Source organism: Coenobita brevimanus, chromosome 30 (genome assembly GCF_032717465.1).
Source record: "Coenobita brevimanus isolate Jiangsu-jjx chromosome 30, ASM3271746v2, whole genome shotgun sequence".
Lineage (NCBI taxonomy): Eukaryota > Metazoa > Arthropoda > Malacostraca > Decapoda > Coenobitidae > Coenobita > Coenobita brevimanus.
Genome location: NC_136983.1, coordinates 23,857,315 through 23,871,292, shown reverse-complemented (window position 1 = coordinate 23,871,292; position 13,978 = coordinate 23,857,315). Strand labels below are relative to the sequence as shown.

General features: G+C 42.6%; 1 protein-coding gene across 1 annotated transcript; it reads right to left on the bottom strand.

Moving 5' to 3' along the window:
- Nucleotides 1–2,660: 2,660 nt before the first annotated feature.
- On the bottom strand, nucleotides 2,661–3,059 carry LOC145395255 (Y-box-binding protein 1-like). Its single transcript, XM_080268942.1, has one exon. The coding sequence runs from the start codon at nucleotides 3,057–3,059 to the stop codon at nucleotides 2,661–2,663; it is 399 nt and encodes a 132-aa protein (XP_080125068.1).
- Nucleotides 3,060–13,978: the final 10,919 nt, after the last annotated feature.

The following is a 13,978-nucleotide window of genomic DNA, read 5'->3' as shown; positions in this document are numbered from 1 at the left end:
CGATAGTTAGAGGGCTGGGAATGGTCATCCTTCTTTGAGACTGGCTGAATGGGAGCAAGCTTCCAGCAAGAAGGAAAAGTACAAGTTGAAAGACAAAGGCAAAAGAGTTTACCTAGGCAGGGCGTAAGCACAGAAGCACAGTTCTTGAAGACAATAGGAGGGACTCCATCAGGCCCATGTACCTTGTTAGTATTGAGGCCAGTGATGGCAGAAAATACATCAGCTGAAAAAATTGTAATGTCAGCCATGAGGAAGTCAGAGGGGAGAAGTGATGGAGGAACAGCACCGGAATCATCTGAGGTGGTCATATTACTCTTACTAGACTTGTCAGACTTCGGTTTAGGTCTTACTGATGTAGAGGCAGCAGCAGCCTGAGCTTATGTAGAAGCCTTAAGGATGTCAGTTAGAGAGTTGTAGCGGATATGAGGCTGAGATGGAGAGGTAGAGTAAGTGACAGGAGGAACAAGGACAAAGTCAGTCTGCATCTCGGCAGAGCACATCACAGGAGGGGACATCACCGCTGAAAAATAGGACCTATTTGATGTGGAAGTTGCATGCAACTACTTCACCTTTTTTCTAGCTCTGTAGTGGGAAATGCCCTCAGTTGACTTAACCATGCAGACCTCCTTCTTCTCCTTCCACTTGGGACAGTTCCCAGGGGAAGTGGAGTGAGTACCCTGGCAATGAAAGCAGTATATTGTCTCTGAGGTGCAATGTGACCGTGGCTTGCACACTTGCCACACACTGGCTGGGAAGCCCAATAAGCCTTGTCACTATGCCCATACAGCTGGCACTTTAACAACGTAGAGGGTTAAGGATATACGGCTGTACATGAACAATTTCATAAACTATTTTGACATGACCGGAAAGAGACACTTTACCAAAAGTCAAAATGATGGTTGCAGTCTTTGTTCTGATGCCTTTCGAAAATCTAGTTACAAATCTAGCATCGATGACATCTTGCTGAGCGAGTTCCTGTATGATCTCGTCCTCACTCATCACCAAGAGATCCCTGAAAGTGATAACACCCATGCAGGAATTTATGGGAACTGAGATCTTTGACTTGACATCGTAGCAATGAAACTTGTGCAGCTTCAACAAGTCCTATACCTGAGAGGAATTAAGAGTCTACAAGGAGTCTCCAAATGCAATTTTTATTTTTACCTGTTCCACCTCCTTAGCCCAGCCATCAATGACCTTCTTATAATAAAGGGAATGAGACTGCTCAAGGGAGTGGAACGTCGAGCATGGAGGGTAACATATTTGGCATTATTTCCATTAATGTCAAGAGGGGTACGAGTTTACGGCCATTCAGTCCGGGGGCAGTTAGTCTGTCTATCAGTCAGGGGTTCGTCAAGACCACCTCTCCCTTAAAGGGGGGGAAGTGGCAGGAATGTCTGCCATAGTAACCACTTCCCCCAAGGACAGAACAACCTGGGGCAACACACCTTAGGCTGAGATTGCCATCTCAAACCACTCTCAGGAGGCTGCGTCTGTGTTAATTCACAACCCAGAGTGATCAGTGGGGGGGCCCCTCCAGAGGCGAGTGAGCAAAGGCAAGCTCAGTATAATGGAGCAGACGCCTAGTGTTCCAAGCTAACAGGTGAGGGAGGTAAATGAGTACTAACTAAGCCTAGACATCACCAAAAGGAAAAAAAAAAAACTATTGCCGGTGGGGCAGCCCAACAAACTAGAAGAAAGTTCAACACACGTCTGATGTCTCCACGACCATGCATCAAAGTCCACTCCATGACTGTTGTTTTTGGCTGGTGTTTAATGGCCCTACAAACTAGAGGAGAGTTGAGCATACATCCACTTTCTCCATGACCATACATCAAAGTCCACTCAATTACTATTCTTATTGGTTGGTGTTTAATGGCCATTGCTTACCAGGAGGGGCATGAGGCCAAATAAACAGAGAAGAACAATAAAAAAGGAAAAACACTGAAAACTGCAGAAGGCTTCCGATCGACAGATTCAGGTGGCCAAGTGGTCAGTCTAGGGGTCAACTGTGGAGGCATTGTATGATAAAAGGCACAAAGTTTGGCCAGACGCACCTCATCCCCCTTGACAATCAGAAGCAGTGGAATCCCCTCACCCAGGTCAGCCACTTGGAGAAGATCACACAACGTGGAGTATGTCGAGACATTGAGCTGTTATGACCGGGTGTGGACACCGAGTGTCAGGAGGTGATGGTAGGAGGATACATCTAGCTGATCCTTGTGGTCAGTGATGGGAGATGGGTTGCCCGCCACTGCTGGAGGAGGGGAGGACTCATTGACCTCTTCCTTGGCTAAGGAGTCAGCCTATGTATCATCGGCCATGGAGGCAGAGTCAGCAGAGTCCCTCCCCTGCTCAGTCTCTGAAGGCAGGTGGTGAACTTCACTCATGGTCTTTGCTGTGTTCAGTTCTGGAGCTGGGTCAGTGATCAAGGTTGCAGTCTTTCTGTTGAGAGGAGCCTTCAGCCACAGCCTCATCTGTGGTGTTGAGCAGAGGGTTGGCAGGCTGCAGTGGCAAGACCTGATGTCCCCCTCAGCAAAGGGCAGAATGTTCATTGTGGGCAAAGCACTCACGGATGACAAGGAGAGGCAGTCTATTCTTCCCAAAGATCCTGAGGAGGAGAACGCACAAAGCCTCTTTATCATGCCTGCAAAAAGCCTTCACAGTCGTGATGCACATTTCGATGATGGTGTTTTTCTTCTCAGGACCACAGCCCTGGAGTCCCCGGGCCGTGCATGAGCAGAACCCTGCATGGCCACGCCACCCATCCCAGTGACATCCCGAGCCTCTTGACTCTTAGGAGTCCCAAATAGACTAAATTCCACCGTCTCACCATCCCGAAGGGAGCATTGGAGGTGCCATGGGTTTGGTTTAATGACAGCCTGGCGGTGCATGAAAACATCAGTGCCAGTATCCTGGTGCTTGATGAAGCTGTACCCCGCCCTGACATTAAACCAAACCACGGTCCCCCTGATCTTCTTCCGGGCCACCGGAGACTTTGATGTGCTATCTGCCCCTCTCATCAGGTTGGGAGCAGCAGCAGAAGATGTGGCTTCCATCATTGCCTATCGTCCTCCTGCCTCTCTCCTGCTCATTGACTTTCCCTCTGTCTTGTCTCTCCATGACAGTCCCAGCCCAGGTAATATACACAATCTCAAGGAAGCAAGAAAGGCATAATAAATGCACTGACAAAGTCGAAACTATAGGCAGATACGGAAAAATGGCTTGAAACATTTCAAGGAACGTCGACAATCAGCTAGGCCAGGAAGTTTCCCACAGTTTGATATTTATAAAAACTCATCTCTATTCACGCAAGTCATAACATGTTAACAGCACAGTCTGAATGATACATAAGAATATGAACAATTATATCTCCCACATGTAACAATTTATATCTGTATATATATCTATATCTATCAATATATAAATATATATATATATATATATATATATATATATATATATATATATATATATATATATATATATATATATATATATCTGTCTATCTGTCTATCTATTTAACTATCAATATATCTGTCTATCTATCTATCTATTTAACTATCAATATATCTGTATATCTATCTATCTATATATATATATATATATATATATATATATATATATATATATATATATATATATATATATATTTTTTCTTTTTGAGATACTGCCAAAATTTTTGGTAATCCGTGAGGAATAAAGCTACAGGTAGGTATGGGTGCCAAGTACAAGGTCACCCATTGTAAGAAAGAGTGCTTTTGTGTCTAATATACCACTAACCGCTTGTATGCGTCAGAAAAGATACTAAATAAATGGAAATATCCATGTTTAGTTGTTGTGGTTGTTGAACCACCCAGTCTGTCTGGCTGAGCCGAACCATCAACCAAAGGAAAGCAACTGTTCCTATGCAGAGAATCAGTGTTGTACTGTGGTGGGCAGCACCACACCAAAGCGAGGAGCAGGAGAATTTGGAAGTTTGGCTCCTCGATGGATGCCTCATTTGCGTTTTTGTCCCTAGTTAACAGGGCCATCATATTCGGCCCCTCTTATTTCAGTGATTTGGCTTTATGGCTACAACCCAGGTTTGTAAGAGGTTTCCTGAGTTATATGAAATTATTAGGTTTGTATCTCAGTGTAGAGCCACCTGAAGTCGAAATACCAATAAAGTGACAGAAGTGAATATGAGCAATAGGACAAGCAGTGGCAGAGGTAGCCATCTGGCCACTGAGGGGCATGTTATTATGAAATCATTAGGTTTGTATCTCAGTGTAGAGCCACCTGAAGTTGAAATATGATTAAAGTGACAGGAGTGAATGCGTGCAATAGGATGTGCAGTGATGGAGGCAGCCATCCGGCCACTGAGGGGCGTGTGCACGTGCGTGAGACAAATATCGGGGTGTGTCTGCGTGGTCAGTGTGTGTGTGTGTGTGTGTGTGTGTGTGTGTGTGTGTGATATACAGTGGAATTTCGAATTTCGATGGGCATAGGTGCCTAAAAATCACTGCAAAATTCAAATAATCGAAATTTAAACTGAACTTATGGGAAAAATTAGTTTGGGTCCGGGGCCTCCAAACCTAAATACGTAATATCATGATTTTTTTGCCCACACCCCGTGTAAACTTTATGAACTATAATTGTTGTTAAGTAGCTGTGGTTCTGCACTGTATTGTCATACTGTCATTAAGTATATATCACCATGTCACCAAGTGTATACTTGGTGTATTTCTGCCCTTTCCTGTATTGCCATTTCTCCTTTGGCTGTGTCCATGTTTTGACGGGGAATTATCTGACGGCAAATTGACTTGACGGTGAAATATCTCGGAACCATATCTTCATATGCTTCACATATGAAGAAATGATATTGATTTTGATTCTCTTTTTGACACATGCCACATATTAGGTTAGGCTCATACATTTTCTTATAATTTTCCTTCATTTCTAGCATATTCGTTCGCATCAACAAAATATTATCTTTGCATGGAGTTGAAAAACGCGATTTTGCATCGAAAAGTGAGGTAGGTGGACCACTCCAAAACACATTCAAATTTGAATCATCAAATTCTAACCATCGAAATTCGAAATTCCAATATATATATATATATATATATATATATATATATATATATATATATATATATATATATATATTGATAGGGAGGCTTTGTGGACTGTTTTAAGATTGTATGGACTTGATGGTAGGTTACTAAAAGGGGTGAAAAGTTTTTATGTAAATAGTAGAGCGTGTGTAAGAGTGGGAAATGCTGTGAGTGATTGGTTTCCTGTGAGAGTGGGGCTGCGACAGGGATGTGTGATGTCGCCTTGGTTGTTTAATATTTACATGGATGGTGTTGTAAGGGAGGTGAATGCAAGAGTTTTAGGTGGTCTGAGTCTGGTAAATGTTGATGGTGGAGAGTGGAATCTGAAGCAGCTGCTGTTTGCAGATGATACTGCACTAGTGACTGATTCAGAGGAGAGATTGAGACAGTTGGTAGAGGAGTTTGGAAGGGTGTGTGAAAGGAGGAAATTGAAAGTAAATGAGAATAAGAGTAAAGTGATGAAGTGTATGAGGTTGATAGATGGTAGGGGGATGAATATAGTTTTGAATGGTGAGTTGCTTGAGGAGGTAGATTGTTTTAAATATCTAGGGTCACATGTTGCTGTGGATGGAAGAATAGATGCAGAAGTGAAGTTTAGAATACATGAAGTAGGAAAGGTGCTGGGAGGAATGAAAATAGTGTTTAAATGTCGTTCGCTTAGAATGGATGTAAAGAGAAGGCTGTATGAGAGTGTTGTGGTACCGACTGCATTATATGGGGCTGAAACATGGAATATGGGTGTAGCAGAGAGGAAAAGTTTGAATGTAATGGAGATGAGGTGTCTGAGGAGTATGTGTGGAGTGACGCGTATGGATCGGGTGCGAAATGATGAAGTGCGAAGGAGAACTGGAGTTGTTCGGGAGATGGCTGGTAGAGTTGAGCAGAGGGTGTTGCGATGGTTTGGGCATATGGAGAGAATGGATAATGAGCGATTGGTGAAAAAGATAACTAGATCTGATGTGAGAGGTGTAAGGCTGAGAGGAAGACCATGAATAGGATGGATGGACAGTGTGAAGAGAGCGCTGGATGCGAGAGGGATGTCTGTTGAGCAAGGAAGATTGGCTGTGCGTGACAGAAATAAATGGAGAGAAATTGTGAATGAATGAGTGATGACACAGCCCTGATGAGATATTCTCCCATATTTGGTCTGATCAGCTAGTCAGCTCAGGTGCGGGTAAGGGGATGGGTCTGTTATGATGTGGCAGGGGTAAACCAGTTCTGCTGTCGGGCCCTGCTGCGGATGTCGCTGATTGCATTGACCTTTGTGCAGTGTGGTGCGGTGAGGATCTGTCCGTTCTCCCCTTTGGGGCTAAGATGCGAATGAATGTGTTTGAATGGATGAGTAAATGGGGAGTGTGTCGTCCTGTCTCGGCTACCTCCCTTTCCTTGGGGGAAGCAGCCTAGGTATATATATATATATATATATATATATATATATATATATATATATATATATATATATATATATATATATATATATATATATATATATATATATATATATATATATATATATATATATATATATATATGGAGCCTCTATGGTACAGTGGTAGAGTGTGCGTTTCGCACACTGGTGGACGAGGGTTCGCTTTCCGCCAGAGTTGTAAAAACATTGGGAATCATTCACCAAGCCACTTGCTACTTTGGCGGACATAAGGGGTGCTGTGGTTGAACCAGTGTCGCATACTAGTATGCTTGCACCCAATCGGCTTCACCCCTTAACTGTGGGACGTCACTTTCGTGACGCTTGGAAGCAAAGGATCATACTGTGGGGCGTCACTTTTGTGATTCTGTGTTATTTTGAATTCACCCGGGCTTTCAGGTGGTGGCTTGTATCATCTATCAGTACTGCCAATGTCCAACACTAGTCAGCACTACTAATCTCATCTGTACTCCCATCCATTATTGACAATTTAGCCATTTCTCCCCTTTCTTGACTCCCCTCCCTACCCCCCCCGTCCATTACCCTATCCTCTTGCCTGCCCGGCCGTGCTACACTAAGTAAATCTTCCCTGGAAGTTTTCACTGATTTCATCCATTGAAATAAGCCCTATGCCCTATTCTTATACCAAATAATATATACAAGAAAGAAATAAGGTAAGTGAGAGTGCCATACACCTGGAATTGGCTAATTATCACGTGACAACACCTCACGTGCACTCGTTCGCTAATTTTCGCTGTTTATTTCCCCTTAAAATATGCCGTATAATCTATTTTCGTAATAAATATACATATAAAGAGGGAAGGGAGAAGCCTAAGTGATATTAACATGCACCTGGAACTACCTAATTTATAATGTATTGTCTAGATTTCCTGCCAATCATTTCAGTGCTATATATTAGCTGCTGTCAAGAGGCTTACGTTGGCAGTAATGCATTTCCTGGCCACCACCCCGGCCCACCCTTATCAGTTCACTCTCATCTTCCAATGTGAAGGTACGTCTGTTTGCTCCTGCTAACTTCAGGGCCTTTTTACCCCCATGCAAAGGGCCCTGTGACCTTTACCCCCTACTAAACCTCGTGTGGAAAGAGGTAAAGGGCTGACAATTGATAAAAGAGTGACTACGATCTTTCTATTGAGTAAAACAGTGCAAGTGGAATTGTAAATAATGTGTAAATAATGTGTAAACAGCATGTGAAAGTAGTGACTGTAAATATACATGAACAATGGAAAACAGTTTTATAAGTTACTTCAAATGACAGTGCATAACACAGTGTAAATAAAATAGAAATGTAAATAACGTAAATAAAAATGTATATGAGTAGTAGTATAAGAAAACGAGTATATACCCTAGGAGTAATGAAAGTGAAAGTTTCACTCTAGCATGTATGAATACCATGAGTTATGAGAGTGAAGGTGAAAGTGACATTCACTCTCAATGCTAGTATACAGGACGAGAAAGTGAATGCTACGCATTTTACTGAAAGAAATTGAATCCCTACAGTGACAATAAACTAATACTACTGAAGGAAACTTATGGATAAAGACTGTAGATATATATAAGTGTTATATAGTAATAGAAATATAAAGTGTGAGGGGTTTTATGAATAATAAATGACAGAATATCAACAGTGAACTAGCGCAAGTGGGAAGGTCATACGCGCTCGTAATTTTCATTGCTTTCACAGTGGGTTATTTTTGGAGTATGGATCCCAAACTACTTGATAATCATAGAGTAGTGTTTATAGTGTTAATATCTGGCTGTGGTAATCATATTATGGGTTGTCGGGAAGTGTAAAGTGGAGACTTCGTTACCCAAATTCAGAGGTCTCCACAAGTCCTACGGTAATCGACGAAGGCTCAACAAACATCCCAGGGGAAAGCTGAACGTATGTGCCATAAGCATATATAATTTTCATGTTCTAGGACTAATAACTGATTTTTGACAAATATTTTTTGAGAGTCTGTTGGAGCCTGAATAACCCCGCGGGACACGCAAAACATTGGGAAACATGCCCGCGGTGTAAGGGTTAAGGTGGGCCGATTACACTTGGTTCACAGACTACACACACATCCAAAGCCACTACAACACTACAATTACACTTACAAGCACTTCTCACCCTGCATACAGTCTCTACCAGACAGCCTAAGCCACTGGGTAGAGATACATTGGCTTGTATCGTCCCTGCTTCGGTAGGGATAGGCCGGTCCTGCAGTGGACCTCAACGGCTGCTGCTGATATATATATATATATATATATATATATATATATGGTACCATATACTCAGCAGCAACAGTTACAAAATTGGAGACATCCAAAATATCCCAGAGTTTTCTTACGGTGCATAGCACTCTAAATTATTCAGCATATAAACCTAAAAAATACATAATTTAACAAACACCAAAATAAAGCACTATAGAGAAAACGATAATAAAAAGTAATGTATAAATTTAGAAAATAGCTCCACTCACAACACCAGGTTAACTGGCAACTCTGACTCATAACAGAAACCGCAAGAACCACAGGGGATCCTCCAGTACCATCTAACTAGCAATTCTGCTTCTCACCACTAACCTCTCTCTAGTCCTCTTGTCATCGCGACAAGCCTCTACAGTGTATACAAACATAAACTTTAACCTGTGGATTGCGAGCCACAGCTCAGGCTGGGTTGCATCACATTGCGAGCCACAGCTCAGGCTGTGCTGGCCGTGCGTCATCACCAACTACTCCATCCCTATGCAAACTTACACATGGCACTATGCAAGGACAGAGGGAGAGAGATTTTTTTCTTTTCACCAGACGAAGCCTTGGAAGTTTATCTTCAAGTTTGTAATAAACAAAAACAAAAACAAAATGATTTTTTTACATTTTTTCACAACTCCCGTTCGTAAAAAAAAAAAAAAAAAAAATCACCAAAAAGTATGTTTTAGCATTAAGTGCATCGATCTTTGCTGGGTCATAGAAGAGGGTGTCTATTCAAGGACAACACTCTCAAATAATCAGCTTTCAGCTTTCAGTGGGGGGAGTGGTGTCTGCGCATTTTTTTTTTTTTTTTTGTGTGTGTGATTTACTCGAAAACTGTCGGTCTTATCAAAATTCTGAACTCCACACTCATGAAATTCTGCATATAGACAAATGCTTTTGCTTTTGCATGGAGTGGGCAAAATATTCTGGTAGGGTGTTGGGAAGTTATTTTCACTGTCGAAGCACATTATTCTCACTGTAATTCGGTACTTTCACTGTACTTTTACTCATCAGTTTTGTGTGTTTTTATTAGCTTATCATATAGCATAAACATCAGTGAAAATAGTATATAAGTTATACCAGTATAACTGATTTCTGGGGCAAACACTGTGAAATCCATGGGACCATTTTCCTTTGTGCATGAGTCCAGGCTGCCCTCACAACATTTTCTCTGATCATGTAACACAAACTTACAGAAAACATTAGGTGTGCAAAAGAGTTAATCCAAGCTAAAGATTTAATCAGGTCTTCTCCTATGCCTCTTCCAACGACGTCCTTGTTCTTGCACACAGTCCGCTCCTCTTGAAATGACTTGGTCCTCATCGTGATTCACTTCTTCCCTCGGGAAACTGTCATCAACCTCTTGTACTTCGGCTCCTTGGTCCTCCTCAACATCACTGAATAAAGGTGTGCACGATTCATAGGGGACATCCCAGGTGTACTGTCCTGGCTCATGGTAATGCCACAGACGATTTACATGTATGTGTACCACCTTTGTGCTTGAGGATGTGAAAGTGGATGTATGTGGATTAACTGAAACTAAATGGTAGGTCAGAGTGTGAGAGAATGGGAGTATGGATGGGGTATATGAGAGGGAGTAGGTGAGAATGAGGGCGCAAAAGAAGGGGTGTATAATGTTGTAACAGATTGAAGGAGAATATATGAGTATGGATCAATTGGATCAAAGATTGTGTGTGTAAGAGTGAAAGTCGGACCACAAATGTGGGCGACTGTCTACATGTATGGGCCAATGCAAGATCATGCAAGCAGAGTGATAGAACAGTTCTGGACAAATGTGGAAGTGTTTATGGAAAAGTTTGAAAGGAATGAGAGTGTTTTTGATTGGAGACATGAATCAAAAAGTAATGAATTTGAATGTGGATGGAGTAGTTGGTGAGTGGGATGTGCCTGCAGAGATGGATGAGAATGGCAGTGCTTTAGTGGACATTTGTGCTGGGAGGGGGTTGGTGATAGCTAATACCCTCTTCAGGCACAAAATGATCCATAGGTATACATGGCGAGTGATGAGAAGGGTGGGTGGCGAACTGAATGAATGGAAGACAATGACTGATTATGTGTGTGTGTGTGTGTGTGTGTGTGTGTGTGTGTGTGTGTGTGTGTGGATGAAAGGATAAGAACATGTGTAATGGATGCAAGTGTATATAGAGGTTGGGGGAGTGGACTTTCTAACCACTACTTGGTAGTGGTCAGAATCAAAGTCCAAACGAAATGGAGAAATAGAAGGGAAGGACAGGAGGAAGTAGTTCATAAAGAAGGGTGGAAAAGTTACAAGAGGAGGGAAAAAAGTCAGAATATAAGAGGGAAGTGGAGGAGCGATTGGGTAAATATGGATTGGAGCAGATGGGGGACGTGGAAAGTGTGTGCAAGATATTCACAGAAGAAATATGTGCTCATGTGAGGTGGTGTGTGGGGTGAAGAGAAGATGAAAGGAGGTGCAGGGAACAGCATGGTGGAATGAAGAGGCGAGAGAGGCTGTGGCACAAAAGAAGAGAGCATATAGTGATTGAATGAGAAACAGGGGCATGGAAGAAGTTAAGAGACGGAAGAAAGAGTTATATGCAGAGAGGAAGAGAGAGGTGAAAAGATTAGTAAGAGAGAGTATGAAGAGAGTGGATGAGTAATTTGGAAGGAACTTGAGTGTAAAGTGGAGAGAATGTAAGAAAATGTTCTGGAAAGAGGTAAAGAGTGTTAGACAGGGTGCCAAAGAAGTTAGCTGGCGAGTGAAAGAGAAAAATGGTAGATGACTAGTGGAGAAAGGAGAAAAGATGAGTAGATGGAGAGAACACTTTAAGGAATTGTTGAACATAGAGAATGAAGGTAATGCAAGTATAAGTGGCTGGAGAATGGCTGGGAGAAGGAGGGATGTGAGAAGACAGGAAGAAATCAGTAGGATGGAAATTGTGGAAGCAATGAAGAAAGTTATAATGGGGAAAGCCCTGGGAATTGATGGAGTGTGTTGTGAAATGCTAAGGCATGGGGGAGAGATAGTAGTAGAATGGATGTGGAATGTGTGTAGATTGGCCTGGGAGGAAGGTAGATTCCCAGATGATTGGAAATCAGGTATAATTATTCCCCTGTACAAAGGAAAAGGGGAAGAAGAAGTGTGTGGTAATCATAGGGGCATAGGTCTTCTTAGTGTAACAGGAAAAGTATATGGTAGGATGCTTATTGACAGAGTTAGGAAAATAACAGAGGAACTAGTTGGAGAAGAACAGGGAGGTTTTAGGAAGGGAAGAGGTTGTGTAGATCAGATATTCATTCTTAGATCTTTAGTGGAAAAGTTTCTAAAGAAAGGAAAGAAGTTGTATGCAGCCTTCATGGATTTCGAGAAAGCATATGATAGACAAGAATTGTGGAAAGTATTAAGAATGTATGGATTACATGGGAAGCTGTTGATGGCCGTGAAGAGTATGTATGAGAGTGCTAAGGTTGCACGGCGTGTGGATAGTGAACTGAGTGAATTTTTCTATTTGAAGGTTGGGGTGAAACAAAGATGTGTCATGTCTCCATAGTTGTTCAATCTATATATGGATGGGGTTATAAAAGTGATACAAGATAGGGCAGTGGATGTTGGACTGGCCCTAGTAAGAGAGGGCAGTGCCTGGAAACTCCCCGTAGCCTACTGTTGTTTCCAGATGATACTGTATTGTCAAATGAAGATGAAGGGGAGCTGCAAGGCTTGGTGAATGAGTTTGGGAGAGTGTGTAAGGAACGGAATCTAAAGGTGAATGTAGGGATGAGTAAAGATATGGTCTTTGAGAGAAGTGAGGTCAGTGAGTGTACAGCGATGTTGGATGAGCAGGGAATGGAAAATGTGAGTGTGTTCAAGTACTTGGGTAGTATGATGAGTAAGAATGGAAGTTTAGAGGGCGAAGTGCTTGAAAGGGTGCAACAGGGAAGAAGGATTGCTGGTTCTTTGAAAGCAGTGATAAGAAACAGGGAACTGAGCATGGAATTGAAAAAGCTCTTAACATATGGAAGTGAAGATTGGACCTTGTTGGAGGGACAGAATTCAAGAGTGAGAGCAGTGGTAATGAGTTATTTGAGTGGAGCATGTGGCGTAACATGGAAAGACGAACTGACAAATGAGGAAGTGAAGGAGCGTTGTTGCGTGGATGTCGATGTAATAGGAAATGTTAGGAGAAAGACACTGAGGTAGTTTGGCAATGTAGAGAGGATGGAGAATGAGAGACTGACGATGAGAGTGTGTGTGAGTGAGGTGGAGGGGGGAGAGGGAGGGGGAGGCCAAGGATGAGATGGAGGGATGGAGTGGAGAGGTATATGAGAGAGGGGGGGTGAGCTGGGAGCAGGGCATTGAAACGACAAGGGACAGAGCAACATAGGGGCAATTTGTTTGTGGCCACTCCTTATGGGATTAAGGCATCTGGCAATAGATAGATGGATAGACCTTTGAGCGAGATTTCCTGCCTTCTCGAACCCAGTATGTTACGTCTGACAGGCGGCCCATCACAGTGTAGGGCCCATCCCACGGGCTCTGCATCTTTGGTGACTGTCCCTTCATCCACTGAGGATTGTACAGCCAAACTTTGTCACCATTCATAAAACTCACCTCACTTGCCATGGCGTCATACTTGCACTTTATCACTTCACCTGTAAACTTCAGAGCTCCGTGAACCTAATGATGTACCTCAGCCAGTATATTCTGAAGATGTTTCACATAGCTGGAGGTATTGTACTAGTATGCAGCTCTTCACCAGGTGGCTTTCCCGTTAACATTACTACTGGTAATCGTAACTTGTGACCCAGAATCATTTTATCATGAGTGTAGGAGGTAGACTCATGGGCTGCAGAATGATATGCCATCAACAATGCAGGTAATTTCTGGTCCCATTCCGTCTGTTCTTCGACATAGTATTTGGCCAGTTCTTGTGCCAGGGTCCAATTGATTTTCCCCATGATCCCATTTGATTGTGGCATTTGTGGGGTCATCCGGGTCTTTTTGATCCCCAGCAACTTGCAGCATTCATGGAAAACGGCAGACATGAATTTTTCACCCTTGTCTGAATGTAGCTCTTGTGGCATCCCAAAATGGCAGAAGAACTGGTCAATCAACATCTGAGCAACAGACACAGCCTCTTGATTAGGGATGTCACAGGCTTCTGGCCACATTGTGAAGTAGTCCATGGCAACACATATATGCTGGTTTCCT